Here is a 19,976-nt window from a genome sequence, read left to right as displayed (position 1 = left end):
TGAGGAGGCCAGATAGGGATGTGCAGGTAAGCGTCCCTGATATCCAAAGATACCAGGAACTCTCCCTGTTCCAGTCCCTGTATCACCGACTGCAGGGACTCCATCTTGAATTTGACAGCTTGTAGAAACGGATTCAAATCCTTTAGATTTAGAATCGGCCTTACCGAGCCGTCCGGCTTGGGTACAAGGAACAGACTGGAGTAGTATCCCTGAGTACGCTGATCCTCGGGAACTGGTATCACAACTCCTGTTGTCCGCAGCTTGTTGATTGCTGACAACAGAAGTTGCGCCTTGTCTCTTGAGACTGGGAGACCGGTCTCGAAAAACCGGTTTGGAGGGACCAACCGGAAATGGATTTTGTAACCCTGGGTTACCAGATCCCTTACCCATGAGTCCTGACAAGACTGCAGCCAGATGTGACAGAAGGACAGCAGTCGGGCCCCGACTCTGGGATCCCCCAGATGAGACCGTGGACAGTCATGCGGCTGGCTTGGAGGACTTGGGCTCCTGGACAGCTGCCGAGGCGCCTCTGCCCCGACCTCTGGAACCTCTAGATGGAGCTCCGCCTCTGGAACGACCTCTGAATCTGGCCGTAGGCCGAAAGGAGGGCCTTTGAGGGGTCCTGCGTGTAGTCGGAGGAGCCGCTGAGGGAAGAAAGTGGGACTTACCTCCCGTTGTTTGGGAGATCCACTTGTCGAGCTCTGGCCCGAAAAGAACCTCCCCATTGAAAGCCAGGGCCTCCACCGCACGCTTGGACTCTGCGTCAGCCTGCCATTGGCGTAACCAGAGAGCTCTGCGAGCTGAGATGGATAAGGCCGAAACCTTGGCTGCAACCATGCAGACGGCAGATGAGGCTTCTATTAAATAATTGGATGCCTCTTGGATCTGTTCAGCAAGCTGAACAATGGAGGCAGGGTCAGAGCCCTCACAAACCTCTGTTAGGATCTGAGAGGCCCATAACCCCATGGCCTTATTTACCCAGCACCCGACCTGGGACGGACGCTGAATAATCCCAGCTGCAGAAAAAAAAATTCTTAAGGGTTACTTCCAATTTACGGTCAGAAGTATCCTTAAGAGTGGTTGCAACCGGCACCGGGAGAACCGTCTTTTTAGACAGTTGTGAGACTGAAGAGTCCACTACTGGTGGTATCTCAATCCTCTTTCTACCCTCTGGTGGAAGAGGATAAGCAGCCAGAAACCTCTGAGGTACCTGGAATTTTTTGTCAGGGTGATTCCAAGCCTGCAAAATATGTTCATCCAACTCCTCCGCTGGAGGGAAGGTGGGATCACTGCCTTTGTCTCTTCCCAAAGAAAGAAGGACGAGCAGGTATGTCTGTGTCATCTGACACCTTGCAGGCAATCTTTACCATATGTATAAGGTCCTCCAGGCCTTGAGAGGCTGGGGCCAGCTCTTGTGTAAACACCTGAGCCTCAGGTTCCACATCATCATCATCATCATCATAAGTATCTGGAAGGGCAAATTCGCCCTCCTCCAGATCAGGCATATCCTCATACTCCCCAGAGGGCTGTAATACCCTTTTCCTGAGTAAGGGAGGGGGATTTTGCCTAGAAGATGAGGCAATGGCGCCCTCTGCTGGAGTCAAGGCTTTAGTTAAACTCTGCACAGCAGAAGTCAAGGAAGCCTGTTGAGTTCTGGAAGTCTCTCTGTCTTTTTGATGCAGAGAGCTCGCAAGCTAAATGAGACATTACATCAGCTAATTGTGATGCCCAAACAGGGGTATGCACGGGGGACTCTGGAGCTGGGGGTAAAGCAGTGCATTTATCACATACAGAGTCTCCCTCCTTAGAAGGTGTAAATTTTACAGCACACTTCTTGCAAGTAACCCTCTTGGAGCTACCCCCTGCCATGGTTCAACAGAACACCCAGCAATTACCACACACTACCACACTGATCACAGATAGTAGGTATAGGATAGGCAGCAATATATACTGGAAGGGAGAGACAGTAAAAGTAAAAGAGCCGTCACAGAGCTTTGTACAGCGCTATGGCATATACCTAGGAGCGCTATAGCTCTTAATTGAGACACAGCCCAAACTGCGTGTGAGCGGCGCCCGTTACAGCTCCAGAGACGGTGGTCTCGGTCAGCCAGGGAGCCGGGCGCAAACCCTATAAGCAGCAGCCGGCTCCCTCCGGCAGGCTCCCACGTCGCAGGCAGATAGTAGCAGCAACTATCTGCCTGTCCTCAAAGGCAAAACTTGCTGCTTTATGCCCTAATTATCAAAAAGCCCAGGAGATATGCCAAATGTGACCTGCTCCCTTTTGGGCACGATCTAAAACTGCCCGGGAGGGGAAGTAGAAGGGGAGGAGTTGGTCACACTGATTAATTATTTTAAAGTGCCCATGCTCCCTGTGGTCGCCTTCTATTCCCCAGTGTAACTCCAGTGACACCTAGTGGATGAAGGAGAAATTCACCACCATTACGTCTGTGCAAGTCATCCCTTCTTTCTTCTGAATAATAGCACTATTGTAAGTATGTAAAAAAAAAAAAAAAAGGTAAGATGCTTTGATGTCATGCAGTATTTTATATTGAATATGGTAGAATACAGGTAACCAATAATAGAGGGGCTGCGTACAGATGATGCTGAAGGTCCAAAAGAGCGTATTAGTTTGCCAAGAGAAGTGGCATAGACTGAAAAAAAAAATTACTTAATGGAGCCTCCACATATGGCGATTTCAGGCTATTTTCTGAGCGATGTTACTTAATTTAACTAGATTGTTCAGAAAACAGCCCTGCATCGCAGTGTGTGTGTCTATAAATCACCGATGTCAAGGCCAGTGTTCTCACTGGATCGCTCAGTTGCACATAGCTATGCAGCGATGTGCGATCTAGCATCTCTCAGAACGCTCATAAGCACATCTTCCTGTGTGTAGGCCCCATAAGGCCTGAGGTATCCCCATCTGATATAAGTAGCGAAGAGAAAGTGGAATCCGAGAAATGAACCCTAAAAGAGTGGTTACATAGATAGGATGAGAACCTTCGAGCAGCGTCCTGAAGACCTAGGGATTGTAGTGTATGTATGAGAAGGCAATGATCAACAGTATCAAAAGCAGCAGAGATCAAAAAGAAATAGGAGTAGTGGCCTTTACACTTAGCAGTGACCAGATAATTCACAACTTTAGTCAGTGCTGTCTCTGGAGTGCTGGGAACAAAAGCCTGACTGAAGTGGGTCCAATAAAGTGTGTGCGGTGAGTGTAGGCAAGTCTCTCATGTAGCTTGGAGAGGCATGGGAGCTGAGAGATGGGATGGTAGTTAGAGAGACAGTTAGGGTCAGAATTGTGGTTTTTTTTCAGAATGAGAGTAATCACTGCATGTTTGAACAGTAAAGGAAAGATCGCAGTAGAGATTACAGATTTTAGTTAAGGTTGGTATGTGTACAGGAGTGTTATTTGTGAGGGTATAGGATCAAGAGGAGAGGTACTAAATATGGCCTAATTTTAGTGAATATCAGATTAGTTTCTTAACACCTGGAAATCCAGACTGCTAGTCACCAACAGCTACTACAGGACACATGTATTTCCAACAACAATAGCTTGTAACTAAATACTAATCCCATAAAAGTGAATATGACATGGTCACTGGATGCACATGTTGCCTGGCTCTTTAACAGACCCTTGCAAGAGAGTTGTCTGACTCTTGTCTTCTACATTGATTATTCCTTCATTGCTTTAAACCAGTGGTTCTTAAACTTTTTCCAATCATGGCGCACTAGAGTAGTGGTGTCAACTCATGGCTCTCCAGCTGTTGTGGAACTAAACTTCCCAGCATGCCCTGCCACAGGTTTTAACACGATAGTCATCCTTAAGATCAATTACGTAGTGATGGACAGGATTCACTTCTATTTGTCCATATATTTTATGATGGTAAGCCACAAGCACTACTTTTGCTTATTACACTGACCAATTCAAATTTGATTTACTCCTTGACCACCAACCTACCCCTGCAAGCGTCCCAAGGCACCCAGGGTGCTACGGCACAGAGGCCCTTATTCTGATCGGTGCAGCCGGATCCGAATATGCGGCCAGGACCGTGCGTGCTAAACCCCGCCTTCCATACGGATCGCCAACTCCGTCCGTACGCAGTAAGAAGCTGGCCGAACGGACCGCACGTGTATTTTTCACGGAATACGCCTCCACCATCTCAGGGAACCTCCCCCATCATTCGATGGTCGCAGACCATCGAATGCAGGACCGAGTGCTCCACCAGCTCCCGCAACCTCAGACCACACGGACATTTTTCCGTGCAAAAGCAGAGATCTGGGCGGGCAGCTGACATCCGGCGATGTCATATGCCCGCCCCCTACACGTGCGTCACGGCCGCATTACCATACGTACGCCAAGCGTTTGCATGGGAATGCCCATGAAACGCGGGGCGTATACATATGGTAATGAGCCCAAATAGCCCTTCAAGCCCCTCTCCACCCCTTGTTCGGAGTGTACACATTTCATGCGGGATTTGGCCGTACGCCCCGCTCGCACATGCGCAGAGACGCCTCTGCACATGCGCAGACACAAAACATCAGCGGCACGAACGCACGCAGATATTACCGCACCGATCAGAATAAGGGCCAGAGTTTGGAAACCACTGCTTTCAACCTTATAACTGGTCATCTTTTCCACTAATAACTTAATCGGTGATTGTTTGATGGTTATGGCTCCAGGCAGGTTTTCTTTAGCACATGTTGACATTTTCACAACCCTTTAAGAAAAACGATCTACGTTGTAATGTAGATAAGCCATGAAGACCCCCAATGCTAGATGTGTTTGTATACTAAATAGACTAATGAAACAAAATAGGCAGAGACAAAAGTTACTTCAGACAACAAAGTTTTATTAAGCGAAAACTGCTTCTACACTTGACAGTTTGCTCAGGAACTATGATGTATGCTGCGCTCTGAGAGGGATTCCAAAAACTGACTAGCACACAGCGTGTGGTAAAAAGGTAAAGTGCATGAAAGAATGGCTGCATGTGGGTGGGGGAATTCAGAACAGATCATTCACCAGATCGGCAGCAGGCCCGAAAACCACACTGCAGATTCTGGCATCCGCTGGCGGTATCAGCATGTGGACCTGTAGGGGAACACAACCCGGGTGTTTAACTCGCATAGACAACAATGTCAGGCTTAGTACACATGGAATCACAATGCAATTAAAACAAACAACACTACAGTGACAGTAATAAGTGAATGTAGGTTATGGCTCAGTAAATATTTCAAATGATAATAATTAGTAAAACCAGAATTACACCAGAAGTTGAAAATTCTATAATTTCAAAGTACAACCCTGCCTGAAAAGGTTACTCACCTGGGGTAATTGATGGGCTACCTGGCATATTCCCTCCTACATGAGTCACACCTTCTCTTGCTGGCATGTATTTGGACAATAAACTGTGGGGGCAATTCAATTATAACCGATGGCTGGCTGCGCACATCATTCGGAATTACAGTAGCCCAACATGCAGATTTTCCTGTGCATCTCAATGGGGCATAGGAACAGAATAGCAGGTGCACCATACACCATTTACATTTTTATATATAATATAATATATGAGGTCCCACGAGGTCACCTTGATGAGGAGGAGGCAGGCTCATACTACGCCAAGAACCTAATATATTATATATAAAAAAATGTAAATGTTGAATGGTGCACCTGCTATTCTGTTCCTATCCCCTTGCAGCGTGTGTTCCCACGCACAGGCTGCGAATGGATGTTTAACATCCGGTGATGTCAGCTGCCGATCCCCCACCCGTGTCACGGCCTCATTACGATAAGAATGTCCAGTGTCATCATGGGAAGGCCCAAAAAAAGCCCGCTGTCCTGTATGCGTTCACCCAGCGATCCCACTATACGCAGTGGGTGCATGCACAAGTGCAGAAATGACCATCAGTCGAGCTACGAACGTATTCTGGTTACCCCCCCTATGTCTCAGTTAGGTAGCACATATCATTATTAGTAGCTAGGGTATGCAGTTCAGGCCCCCTCATCCTCAATGGGGCACAAGAAAAATTCTGGTGGTCAAGAGTTTTCAGCAAAATTGGCAATACACCAACAATAACCAGTCAGCCATTGCCCCAAATTAAACTGCCCTCATAAAAATAAAATAAAAAAAATTATACAAAAAAAAAAAGGAAAAGGATCAGGTCAGCAGGAGAAAGGAGATGCAACCAATGTCTGCCACCCTCTTATACCCCCCTGCTGGACCCATCGTTTTTGGTCTTTAGTTAAGGTGAATTATCAGGTGGTAGTAAAATGTAACTATAGAACATTAATACAAAACACAAAATTGATTTGGATATTCTGTATACGGATACTAAATACATCCACTAGTGCAATTTGTGGCCTTTTCATTCGTCTCCAAAGACATTGGGCCGAGGAATCTGATGAAAAGGGCCCAAATTGCATGTGTTTAATCTCAGATTGCAATCTGATGTGCACAGGACCACGGAGATAGTTAAGGGCCCCATACATCAGCAATTAATTGTGACAATTTTCAGATATGGAGACGATTGCCACAATTAATTTTAGATGTGTGGGCTCCCCCTTTTGGCAATCCCAATCGATTGCTTAATCAGGTTTTTAAACATGTTTAATAATCTGGTATTATCTGCAGATCTTTTTTTATATGTGTGGGCATTCCCAATTCGTCTTCTTCATCTATTTACATTATGAACAGCTGAAATGACAATCGATTGGGCAATTTCCAGATATGAAGATGCAATCTTTAGATGGAAAAATCTGCCGATCACTGAAATAAATCCATAATGTGTGGGCAAAGTCAGATAGATTGTAAAATCCATTTATCTGGCCAAAAAATCCCTGTATCTGGAAATCCATAAATTGTGATTGCTGATGTATGGGGCCCATTACTGCTGCACCAAGGATTCATCAAATTCCACACCCAGGAATAGGGTAGCATACGATACATTGTATGCAAAAGAACCACATACAATGTATCGTGTATGATCCTGCTGCCCAGGAACTGCCGGGTATTGCATGAGAGGTACGCCATGCGATGCCTTGCTGTAGTGGATGGGGGGGCCTTCACTGCCAGCAGCAAGCCCATGGTTCCACATACTAAAATTCTAGAAAAAGATGGTAAAACTAACATCTTGCTCGAGATTTAAATCCTCAATTCTGTGGATTCATAAATTGAATACAAGTAGGACCAGACCTGCAAAAGCCCCATAATAAGGCTGATGTCTGCTTCCTATTGGCAGATCTGGGAATGTTTCTCAGGAACAGAGGTGTTGAAGGAACAATAGATCCCATTGAGGTAATTTATGGGACAAATCTTATATAAAACACAGATAAGCTGCTACCACCAGAGCGCAGGTGCAACTAGAACTACAGAGACTAGCGGGAAAGAGTTGCTAGCTCAGTGATGGCTAACCTTGACACAGCTGTTGTTGAACTACACATCCCAGCATGCCCTGCACCGGTTTTAGGGTGGCCAAATAGGAAGACTGTATCAGGGCATGCTGGGATGTGTAGTTCAACAACAGCTGGAGTGTCAAGGTTAGCCATCACTGTGCTAGCTTGAAATTATTCCTTACTAAAAAAACAACTTATCCTGCTGAGAGAGAAGGGGAATAATTGGAGAAGTTAAAAAAAAAAAAAAAATGTTCTGTATAAGCTTCAACACAAGGTAAACGCCACCTAGCATTTGCAAAAAAATAGGATTTTGGGTACCTACCGGTAAATCCTTTTCTCGTAGTCCATATGGGATACTGGGCTTCACTACTATGGGGATTGAGACCTCCGCAGGAGAGACAGGCACATAAAAAAACTTTCAGTGTGGGTGCACTGGCTCCTCCCCTCAATCTCCCTCCACTAGTCAGTTAATGCAAAAACTGTGCCGAAGGAGAGCATGTGAGGAGTATGTGATAACGTATTGTGGTGAGATTCATCCAGCACACCCAAACGAACAAAAAACATATAAGAGAGGTGAATCCTAACAACTTAAGAGGACACCTGTAACTAGAACAATCTATAGACATATTTATCCTATAGAAAACAAGGCAATAAGCCTAACCATAAAGTAGATCTGACAGCAGAAAAAGCCGCACTGAGGCGGGCTCCCAGTATCCCATATGGACTACGAGAAAAGGATTTACCGGTAGGTACCCAAAATCCTATTTTCTCTACCGTCCAATGGGATACTGGGCTTCACTACTATGGGGAGGTCCCAAAGCTACCAGAACGGGTGGGAACGTGCGGATTCTGCTGTAGAACCGCATTCCCGAACTGGGAATCCTCCCTGGCCAGGGTGTCAAACTTGTAGAACTTCACAAATGTGTGTTGCCCTGACCAAGTTGCGGCCCTGCATAGCTGCATAGCCGACACCCCTCGAGCAGCCGCCCAAGAGGTACCTACAGACCTGGTTGAATGAGCCTTTACTGAAAAAGGAAGCGACAAACCAGCTGATGCATAAGCCTGTTGGATAGTACATCTTATCCACCTGGCAATGGTACGCGTTGAAGCAGGTAAACCCTTCTTCTGCGCATCATAAAGCACAAACAGGCTGTCCGTCTTACGGATCCTAGCTGTGCGCTTGACATACCCCTTAAGGGTGAGGACTACATCCAAGGTATCCGGTATATCTGGGTGTGTCGCGCTAGAAGGAACCACAATAGGTTGGTTTAGGTGGAACCCTGACACCACCTTTGGAAGGAATTGTGGTCTAGTCCTGAGTTCCGCCCTATCGTTGTGGAACACAAGGTAAGGGCTCCGACAAGACAAGGCCCCGAGCTCGGACACCCTCCTGGCCGAAGCTAGCGCCAGCAGAACAACAGTCTTCCAAGTGAGGTGTCGCAGCTCAGACTCTTCCAGTGGAACAAACCGGGCTGATTTTAAGAAAGTAAGAACTACTTCCAAATCCCATGGTGCAGTGGGAGGCACAAAGGGGGGCTGAATCCTGAGCACCCCCAGTAAGAAGGTTTGCACTTCAGGCAAGGCCGCAATCTTTTTCTGAAAAAACACAGATAGTGCGGAGATTTGGACCTTTAAGGAACCCAATCTGAGTCCCTTATCCAGGCCAGCCTGAAGGAAACGTAGCAGACTGTTTAATCGAAAACTGGCCGGAGGCAAGTCATTCTTCTCACACCAGGCAATATATCTGCGCCATATTACATGATAATGAGCAGCCGTCACCGGCTTCCTGGCTTTTATCATTGTAGTGACGACAGAGGGGTGGAGACCCTTGTGGACTAAGATCTGCCGCTCAACCTCCAGGCCGTTAAACGTAGCCGCTGTAAGTCCTGGAAGACGAACGGGCCCTGGAGGAGCAGGTCTTCTCTTAGGGGCAGACGCCACGGGTCTTCCACTAGCATGGCCTGAATGTCCCCGTACCAGGCCCTTCTTGGCCAGTCTGGTGCCACCAGTATGGCCTCCGTCCCCTGATGCCGGAGCCGCTTTAGCACCCGAGCCAACAATGGGAGAGGTGGGAAGAGGTACACCAATTGGAAATCCCAGGTCCAGGTGAGAGCGTCCACGGCTATCGCCCCTGGGTCTCTGGTCCGTGCACAGTACACTGCTACCTTGTGGTTCAATCGTGAAGCCATCAGGTCGATCTGAGGGAGCCCCCACAGATCCACTATGGCATTGAACACTTGAGTGTGAAGGCCCCACTCCCCCGGGTGAAGATCGTGACGACTCAGGAAGTCTGCCTCCCAATTGTCGACCCCCGGGATAAAAATGGCAGACAGGGCCTGGACATTCTGTTCCGCCCAGGACAGAATTTTTGACGCTTCTCTCATGCAGGGCATGCTCTTGGTACCACCCTGCCGATTTATATAGGCCACAGTGGTGGCATTGTCCGACTGGACCTGGATCGCCTTTCCCTGTAACAATGGAGCTGCCTGTAACAGGGCATAGTAGACCGCCCTCAACTCCAGCTTGTTGATATGAAGGCCTGACTCCAGTGGAGACCATCGACCCTGTAGGCGGACTCCCTGTGTCACAGCTCCCCAGCCCCTCAGGCTGGCGTCCGTGGTTACCAGAATCCAGTCCTGGATCTGAAACCGTCTGCCTGCCAACAAATTGGATGAATCTAGCCACCACTGTAGCGAGATCCTGGTTCTTGTTGCAAGGCCAATCCTTCTGCGCATATGCAGGGGGGAGCCGGACCATTTTGTCAGAATATCCAATTGAAAAGTCCTGGAATGGAAGCGGCCAAATTGTATTGCTTCGAATGCAGCCACCATCTTGCCTAGAAGCCGGAGGCAAAGATGGATCTGTACCAGAGGTGACTGCAGGACCTCCCTGACCAGCTGTTGTATTGCAGTGACTTTTTCCATCGGCAGAAAAACTTTTTGTTCTGATGTATCCAGGATCATGCCCAAGAAAACCATCCTCTGGGTTGGAACCAGCGATGATTTGGGCATGTTTAGGATCCACCCGTGGTCTCTTAGCACCTGTATGGACAGATTGAGAGCACTGCTTAAAGCCTCCGCCGACCCTGCTTTTATTAGCAGGTCGTCCAGGTAAGGCACTACATTCACCCTTCGGAGCCTGAGTAGTGACATCATTTCCGCCATTACCTTTGTGAAAACCCGCGGGGCTGTCGACAGGCCGAAAGGTAACGCCCGGAATTGGTAATGGTTGTTCCCCAAGGCAAACCTGAGATAGATTTGGTGTGGGGGCCAGATAGGAATGTGTAGATAGGCGTCTTTGACGTCTATAGAGGCCAGGAACTCCCCTCTTTCTAGGCAGGCGATCACAGAGCGCAAGGACTCCATCCTGAACTTGAACACGCGCAGGAAGGGGTTCAGTGACTTTAGATTCAGGATGGGTCTTACTGAGCCGTCTGGCTTCGGTACCAGGAATAAGTTGGAATAATATCCCTGGCCCTGCTCCGTGACTGGCACCGGTACAATTACCTGAGACTGAAGCAGCCTGGTAATGGCCCCCTGAAGGAGCACCTGATCCTCCTGGGATGCTGGAAGTGCCGACCTGAAGTAACGTCTGGGAGGGGGTTTGTCGAATTCCAGCTTGTAACCTAGAGAAATGAGACCTCTGGCCCAGGTATCCAGACCCGAAGCGTCCCACACATGGCTGAAATGCAACAATCGCGCTCCCACCGCGAGAGAGTCTCGTGGCGGGAAAACCCCGTCATGCTGCAGGCTTAGAGGAAGTCGCGGCATTTGGACGGTCCTGGGTGTTGGAGGTGTTAGGCTTCCTAAACTTGCCTCTCGTGCCCCTGCTGGCATTGGAGGCGCCCCTAGCCTTGGGGCGAAACCTGTTCCCACGAAAGGACTGCTGGGAAGCACCTGTGAAGGTACGCTTTGCAACCGTGGGGGCTGATGGGAGAAAGGTAGACTTTCCTGCCGTGGCTTTGGAAATCCAACCGTCTAATTCACTGCCAAACAGCCATTCTCCTGTAAAGGGAATACCCTCCACACTCTTCTTTGAGTCTACATCTGCAGACCACTGCCGCAGCCACAAGGCCCGTCTGGCTGACACCGCCATGGCTGAATTGCGCGCGTTGATTGCGCCCAATTCCTTTTGTGCCTCGCACAGTATTTTTGCGGTGTCCTGAATGTGACGCAGGCTGTCCCCTATCTGGGCCACAGTCATGTCACCCAACAAGCCTTCCTGAATCTGGGTTGACCAGGTATGAATAGCCTTGGCCATCCAGCAGCTGGCTAAAACTGGACGCTGGGATGCTCCACTAGCCGTATATATGGACTTGAGGGTAGCTTCCAGCCTTCTGTCCGCCCCGTCCTTAAGGGTGGATACCCCTGGGACTGGTAACAACACCTTCTTAGAGAGGCGGGAAACAGAGGAGTCCACTACCGGTGGCTCCTCCCATTTCTTTCTGCCCAAAGGTTCAAAGGGGTAAGCATTTGTGAACCTTTTTGAAAGAGTAAACCTCTTATCAGGGTTTTGCCATGCAGCCCTGAAAGCAGTTTCTAACTCTGCCTGCTCAGGGAAGTACACTGGCTGTTTCTTCTGGGTCATGAAGAAAAGGGTCTCCTTCTGTGGATGCCTCTACAGGGAGATCTAAAACATCCCTAATGGCCCTGATAAGGGGCTCGGGACCATGTACTGCCGTCTCAGGAGCTGGTTCCTGCAGACCCTGCTCCTCACCCTCCTCCAATATGTCCTCATCGTCCTCATCTGTGTCAGGATCCATAGCAGTAGCCTGCCTCTTTTGAGGCTGTGCGGGCGGGGGAGGTACATTTTGGGTATGAAGAATATCCACCCTAGCATGGATAATTCCCTCTGAACCCTCTGCGTTTGCTGAGTGTTAGTGGAAAGCTGTGAAGCCACAGAATCCAACAAGGTCTTTATGTTGGAGGCCCACGCAGGCTCCTGCTCGTCTGCCTGCGATTGCCCCGCAAGCTGTGGGGGAACCCCACTGATCTGGGTGTCAGCACTACTGGGCTGTGGTGACATACAAGCCTCACAAGTAACCTGGGACTGTGACTTGGGCACAAACTTGGTGCTACACACCATACAAGTGAACTTTTTCACCATGATGAGATAGTAACAACACAACCCCCACGCAGTCACACACGTGCACACACTGCTGGATGTGTTTCCTCTGAGTGAAAACAGACTATGTGCTTGCTCTATGCTGTGTCTGTAACTAAACAGTGGGGAAAAAACAGAGCAATTGGGGAGCCAAGTGCACCCTTAACCTGAACTCACAGATCTGGGTGAGCTGGTAACGCTAAACACAGTGATATAAACAACACAGTGTCTGACTAAGCTAGATAGCGCAGCAGCGCTAAATCGCTATAAAAACCTGCTGTCTCTGCCGTGCTGCAAGTACCCGGATCCACCACGCCAGTGAGGAGCCCTGTAATGGAGTCTGGCAGCGTGTGAAGAAGCAGGAAGTGACAGCGCGCGCCCAGCAGAGCTTGGTCCCGCTCTGAGTGAAGCCCCGCCCCCTTACACGGAGCTGGCGCTTACAAAGAATTATACTGACATTATTAAAGGTGTAAAATATATATATCATACATTATACATTATACCCTGAGGGGTGTCCCTGGTGGTCCAGCGGCAGCACCCCTATGCCAGTTATCAGACGCGGTGTTCACGCGGTCCCTGCTGGAGAGCCGCCATTACTAGCCGTCGTCTTGCCGCACCAGAAATGGCTGCGGGGACCCCTTGTGGGACCCCCAGCCTGTACTCACCACCGATGTCTTCAGACCTGTCAGGGGTGTGCGGCGGCTAGGGGACTTGCTCGCTACAGCGCGATGCTGTGCGGTGACAAGTCCCACGCAGGACTGGATTGTCCTGTAGCAGGGTCAGCTCTGCACCTGAAGAGGTCGGGGACTGACCCTTCCCCTGACACCCACGAAGCAGGACAGCTGTGTGGTCACTACAGCGCCCCAAAATAACAAACTTGAAAATAAATGTGGAAAAAACTCTGGAGCATCCAGAAGCACTGCCTCTCCTGAGGCACATTTTTCAAAACTGACTAGTGGAGGGAGATTGAGGGGAGGAGCCAGTGCACCCACACTGAAAGTTTTTTTATGTGCCTGTCTCTCCTGCGGAGGTCTCAATCCCCATAGTAGTGAAGCCCAGTATCCCATTGGACGGTAGAGAAATGAATGTACTTCTCAATAAAAAAAGAACCCACTGGGCTGTATTCTGCCCACCTCGCCAGTCAACTCTAGAGGACTAGGAGCAGGAAAGACAACATAAAATCTTATTCCTTATTGCCAAACCGTTAAAGCCAGCACAATTATGTGCGGAAATAAAAAGACTTTGTAATTGGTGGTAAGGCCAAAGATGAAGAGGAGACGAATGCCACTAGCCCTTTGGCGAGACCCAGGATGTGGCACCACATCATTACAGTTTATTACTGAGTGGGAATGCTAACAAATCTCTCTCCGTAGAACTGATCAACATCTACAAGATCCTAAAACTAGGGACCTTATTCTGATTGACTCGCAAGGCCTCGCAAGTCCATCAGATGCCGCCCTCTGTCCGCAGTGCCGCCCCCCCCCCCCCCCCCCTCGCACGCAGTACTCCCTGCACGGCTGTGAATGGATGATTTACATAATGATCCATTCGCAGGCGGGGAGAAATCATTCCATGTTCGGCGACCATGGAATGATTTCTCCCATGCACGCAGTTGAGAGACCTATATAGTCACTCTAAACTGCGGGCGCCCCGTGCGAGGACAGGGCGGACAGCTGACATCCGGTGATGTCAGCTGCCCGCCCCCCGCTTGTCCGTCATAGCCTCATTAGCCTGAGAAATGGCCAGCGTTCTCATGTAGGGTGCATGCACCTGGCGAACCAAAAGTTTGTGCAGAAACACGCCTGTGCATGCGCAGATGCTCAACATCGGTCCTCTGTGCGAATGCACGGAGGACCAAATGAATCTGAATAAGGTCCTAGGTATGTAGACAAGAGAGCATGAAGATTCTATAGGGTACTTGTTTCCTAGCACGGCGCCCGTCAGGGTTGATCGCATGCCTTAATATAAGGTACTTAAGGCATGCGATCGACCCGATTTTCTGTCAATTACCAGCTTTAATTGCCGGTAAAGAGAAAATCGCGTTGATGCGATGCGATCTTCGCGATCAACGCGATTTTACATAGGGAACAATGGGAAAAGGGCCAATATGGCCAATTTCTAATTGTATATGCCCCCTCATGGGTATTAAGTATGGTTAATGCCCCCCCATTGTTAACGCCACCCCACTATTTGAAGCCAATTAGGGGCGGCGGTACGCGTCCTCCGACCTTTTCATACCCCCACTATCCACTTTGGCGTGGAGTTGATTTTATAAAGTGTGGCAAGCGCAGCGAGCCACCGAGCCCGAAGCGTGGCGAGCCCCGCGAGGGGCCGCGTATACCTGTGAAGTTATGTGCATCCGCTCACCTCGCTGCGCTCGCCACACTTTATAAAATCAACTCCACGCCGACGTGGATAGTGGGGGTATGAAAAGGTCGGAGGGCGTGTACATTTTACATTAAAATCAATGTAAAATTGGGTCTCAGACCATTTTACATTGATTTCAATGTAAAAAAAGGGATTTTTGTAAGAACTTACCGTTCGAATCCCTTTCTCTGATATGGTCCTGGTGACACAGCTCAACACTGGGATGTAGGAGGGTCCGAAGGAGCCAGGCACCTATCCTAAAGTTTTAGAGGGTAGGCTCCTCCCCTACTGCATCCCTGGACTCTTCAGTTCAATCTTTCAAAGCCACTGGAATACATTAACTCAGTACAAACGCCTGCACATATTATATGCACATTTTATAACAGAAACTGTTAACTTTTAACCATTTTAACATGAACATCATGAAACTTCTGGCATACTTACTGAGCGTAAGGGAGGGATCGCTGTGTCACCAGGACCATATCAGAGAAAGGGATTCGAACGGTAAGTTCTTACAAAAATCCCTTTTTCTCTTTCAATGGTCCTGGTGACACAGCTCAACACTGGGACGTTCCAGAGCCGGTCCTTTGGGAGGGTACGCTCAGGTCTGCAGCTCTCAGCACTGCTCGCCCGAATGATGCGTCCTCCGACGCGAACTCATGGAATCTATAGAATTTGGCAAATGTGTGAACAGATGACCAAGTGGCAGCTCTGCAAACCTGCTCAGCTGTGGCCCCATGTCGAACCGCCCAAGAGGTGGCAACTGACCTGGTGGTATGCGCATTTATTTTGGCCGGTACCGGTCTACCCACTTTGGTGTATGCAAAGGCTATCACAGACCGCAACCACCTAGCAATAGTCTGCTTAGATGCAGGCCAACCAATTTTGTGTACGTCATACAATACCAACAATGTGTCAGTCTTCCTGACACTCTTCATTCTGTCCACATATATGCGTAAAGCACGCACAACATCCAAAGTTCTCAACTTGTCCCTTTTCTTAGAACCCTCTGGGGGTTGAAACACAGGTAGAACTATCTCCTGATTTAAATGGAAGGTAGATACCACCTTCGGTAAAAACTGAGGCACTGTTCTCAAAACAGCCCTGTCATCATGAAAAATTAAGAAGGGAGATTTACATGACAAGGCTCCCAACTCTGAAACTCTTTTAGCAGATGCTACTGCTAACAAAAACACTAGCTTCCACGTGAGAAACTTAAAGTCAGCCGACCTTAAAGGTTCAAATGGTGCCTTCTGAAGGCATTCCAAAACCAGTGATAGATCCCAAGGTGCTACTGGTTGCTTGTATGGAGGTTTCAACCTGGATACTCCTTGTAAAAAGGTTTGAATTTCCGGCAAAATGGCTATCTTTTTCTGGAAATAGATGGACAAGGCCGAAATCTGCACCTTCAGTGACTGAAGGCTTAGACCCGATGAAAAACCATCTTGTAAGAATTCCATCATTCTTGATAGCTTAAAATGAGATGTATGAGCCTTTCTTCTCTCACACCATCGGATGTAAGTCTTCCAGACTCTATAATAATTTGCCGAAGATACAGCTTTTCTGGCTTTTATCATCGTCTGTACTACTGCATCAGAAAACCCTTTCCTTTTCAAAATGGTGGTTTCAATAGCCAGGCCGTCAAAATCAATCGATCGGAATCCAGGTGATTGAATGGGCCTTGTCTTAGAAGGTCTGGTCTCAGAGGTAGACGCCATGAGTCCACAGACAACCTCTGAAGCCTCGAGTACCAGGACCTCCTTGGCCAATCTGGGGCCACTAAGATCACTGGAACCTTCTGCCCCTGTATTTTCTTCAGAAGTCTCGGTAACATTGGTACTGGTGGGAACGCATAAAGGAGATCTCCCTGCCAGTGAATAGTCATGGCATCCACTGCCTCCGCTAGTGGATCCCTCGTTCTGGCATAGAACCTGGGCACTTGACGGTTGACCCTGGATGCCATCAGGTCCACATCCGGAATTCCCCACATCGAAGTGATCTGGTGAAACACCTGAGGGTGTAAGCTCCATTCCCCTTCCTTGAGCTCCTCCCTGCTCAGGAAGTCGGCTTCTATATTCTCTATTCCTGGAATGAATATAGCCGATACAGCTGGAACATTCTGTTCCGCCCATAGAAAGATTCTGGACACCTCCCACATGGCCAATTTGCTGCGTGTACCTCCCTGGTGATTCAGATACGCCACAGCTGTGGCATTGTCGGTCTGAATCCTCAAAGGGAGGTTCTGTAACCTGTCTCCCGCCAAGGAAATCACTTTCCAGACAGCTCTCAGCTCCAAGATGTTGATTGGTAACGCTGATTCCTCTGCCGTCCACAGGCCCTGAAGCCTGAGATCCAGGACTACTGCCCCCCAGCCCCTGAGACTGGCGTCGGTAGTTACTACCAACCAGTCCCAGGTCTGTAATGACCGACCCCACTGAAGGGAATCTACTTCTGTCCACCATTTCAAGGATTCCCGAGTGTCCGAAGACAGCACTATCATCTCGGATTTCATGGTCAAAGTGTTTCCTGACCAGGCTGACAAAATGTTCCATTGGAACCTCCGAGAGTGGAACCTGGCAAATTGAAGCGTCTCGAATGACGCCACCATTTTCCCCAGGAGCTTGAGGCACCTCCATACTGAAATGCTCTGAGCCCTGAGAATCTCCTGGACTAGGGTGACCAGATCCCTGGCCTTTACCTCCGGGAGGAAAACCCGATGAAGATGGGTGTCCAGTATGACTCCCAAGAATTGGAGCCTTTGTGACGGTACCAACTGAGATTTTTGCAAATTTAAAATCCAGCCGTGAGCCTGCAAAAAACTGATGGCCTCTGCCAAGTGACTCTGCAGCATGGCTGCTGACTCTGCTTTGAACAGGAGATCGTCCAAATAGGGTATTACTGTGATTCCCCTGAGCCTCAGCACCGCCGCCATCACTGACATTATCTTTGTGAATACCCTTGGCGCGGTTGCTAGCCCAAAGGGTAACGCCCGGAATTGTAAATGCAGGTCTCCTATGGCAAACCTCAACAAGGTCTGATGCTCCGGGTGTATAGGGACGTGCAGATATGCGTCCTGGACATCCATGGACGCCAAAAATTCTCCCTGGTCCAGACTCAGGAGTACTGACCGTAGGGACTCCATTTTGAAATGGTCTACCCATAAATGAACATTTAGAGACTTCAAATTTAGTATTGGTCTGAAAGACCCGTCTGGTTTGGGCACCAGGAACAGCGTGGAGTAAAAGCCTTTCTTCCACTCTGCCCTGGGGACTAGTGTAACCACCCCTTTTTCCAAAAGGGAGTGAGCTGCTCTCACAAGAGCTGTACGAAGCCGTGCCTCCTTTGGTAAGGATGTGGGAATAAACCTCTTCGGGGGCGGCCCTCTGAAAGGGATTTTGTAACCCTGTGTTATAATATCTAACACCCAGGCATCCTGGCCTAGAGAAGCCCAAGCGTCCCTGAAGAGTGTGAGACGCCCCCCCACTTTTGTCACTGTCGGGCGAAGCCCCTGACAGTCATGCAGAGGGTTTATCCTCTCCTTTTGTGGCAGGCTTCTTGTGAAAAGAGCCAAATTTAGACTTTTGTGTCTTGCCTCTAGAGGACTGAAACCTTCCCCTGAAAGACTGTCCTCGAAAGGACGCACCACCTCTAGGGGAGGGCCGAAAGGACGGCTTAAAAGCAGAAAATCTGGACGTCTGCTTTGCTGAGGAGGCCGGCAGGAATGTACTTTTGCCGCCCGTGGCCTGTTTTATAATCTCCTCTAATTCGGTACCAAAGAGTACCTTTCCTTTGAAGGCTAATGTTTCCAGAGCCTTCTTGGACTCATTGTCTGCTTCCCAGGCTTTAAGCCAAAGCACTCTCCTGGCATTAATGGAGACTGTGGACACTCTGGTCGCCATTTTAATAGCTTCCTCCTCTGCTTCCACTGCATATTCTGCAGCTGCCTTAATCTTTTCTGCAAGCAGTAACGCACCAGGGTCAGCCTGCAGCATGGTGCATAATTCACCAGCCCACTCTATCATGGCCTTAGAGACCCAGGCTGAAGCAATAAGGGGCCGTAAGGTAAACCCCACCCCTTCAAAGACAGCCTTGAGGTTTCCCTCCAGCTTTTTATCCACAGAATCTTTAAAAGCTGCACCGCCTTGTACTGGTAATACAGTAGCCTTGGACAACCGTGCCACTGAAGCGTCCACAACTGGGACCTTTTCCCAGAGCTCCGCATGAGACTCTGGCATGGGGTACAGACTAAGGAATCGCTTAGGCATCTGAAGCCTCTTATCAGGAGTTTTCCAAGCCCCTTCTAACAATTCCTGTAACCCCTCATCTGAAGGAAAAGTAACAGCCTCCTTCCGCTGTCGCTTAAAAACACCTTTAACAGGAGTCTTATCCTCCACAGACAGCTTTAAAGCCTGCTTCACAGCTACAATGAGATCCTCTATACCAGCAGCAGAGTTCTCTTCCAAATCATCACCCTGATCCCAGGGGATGTCAGTATACTCTCCTTCCTCTTCATCTACCACAGTAGTTAAAGCATAAGACCTTCTAGGGGTCCCTGCCACATCATCCATTTTGTCCAGCATTTCACTGAACCTGTTGATCCCTTTTGCAGTATCCTGCATCACCTGAATCAGCGCAGGATCTGCCTGGGTAAGAGGCAAGGAGCCAGACGACTGCTGAGATGATGGCATAGGTCTCTGTGATTCTACCAGCCCATCACTCTGCCTGTCCAAAAGCTGCACCAAAGCGTTTACTGACCTGCCTAGGGCCCTGGCCCACGCAGGTTCCATCTGCTCTGCCCTATGGGGTTCACTGCCCATGGGTCTCACATCAGCGCAAGTAATACATAAGCCCCCCTTGGACATCTGCTCAGGGACAAACTTTTGTGTGCAAACATTGCACGCGCTCAGTGCACTAAGGGCTCCCTCCCCCAAAACCACAGCCTGATGCTCAGACATGATGCAAGTGATAAATGTATATCTATCAGTATACACAGTGCAAACAATGTACAAGCGTTTATACAGAGGCAATGCACCCAGTCACTTATCTGTCTGTTGGTTTCAACTGCGGGGAAGCGATGCCCAGGAAATCCAAGTCACTCTGCCAGGATCAGTAAGCC

At 48.9% G+C, this 19,976-nt stretch overlaps 1 protein-coding gene across 1 annotated transcript in view; it reads right to left on the bottom strand.

Annotated features, from left to right (window-relative positions):
• Positions 1-4,829: 4,829 nt before the first annotated feature.
• The window catches only part of FBXL5 (F-box and leucine rich repeat protein 5), a 45,218-nt gene continuing 30,071 nt past the window's right edge, over positions 4,830-19,976 (bottom strand). Inside the window, exon 11 of the mRNA XM_083163793.1 lies at positions 4,830-5,089. Coding sequence (XP_083019919.1) covers positions 5,013-5,089 — 77 coding nt within the window. The 3' untranslated portion in view covers positions 4,830-5,012. The remainder of the gene's footprint in view (positions 5,090-19,976) is intronic.

The sequence above is a fragment of the Crinia signifera genome, chromosome 1 (genome assembly GCF_055691185.1).
Source record: "Crinia signifera chromosome 1, ASM5569118v1, whole genome shotgun sequence".
NCBI lineage: Eukaryota > Metazoa > Chordata > Amphibia > Anura > Myobatrachidae > Crinia > Crinia signifera.
Note: the sequence above shows the minus strand (reverse complement) of the source record. Positions and strands in the feature narration are given on the sequence as shown.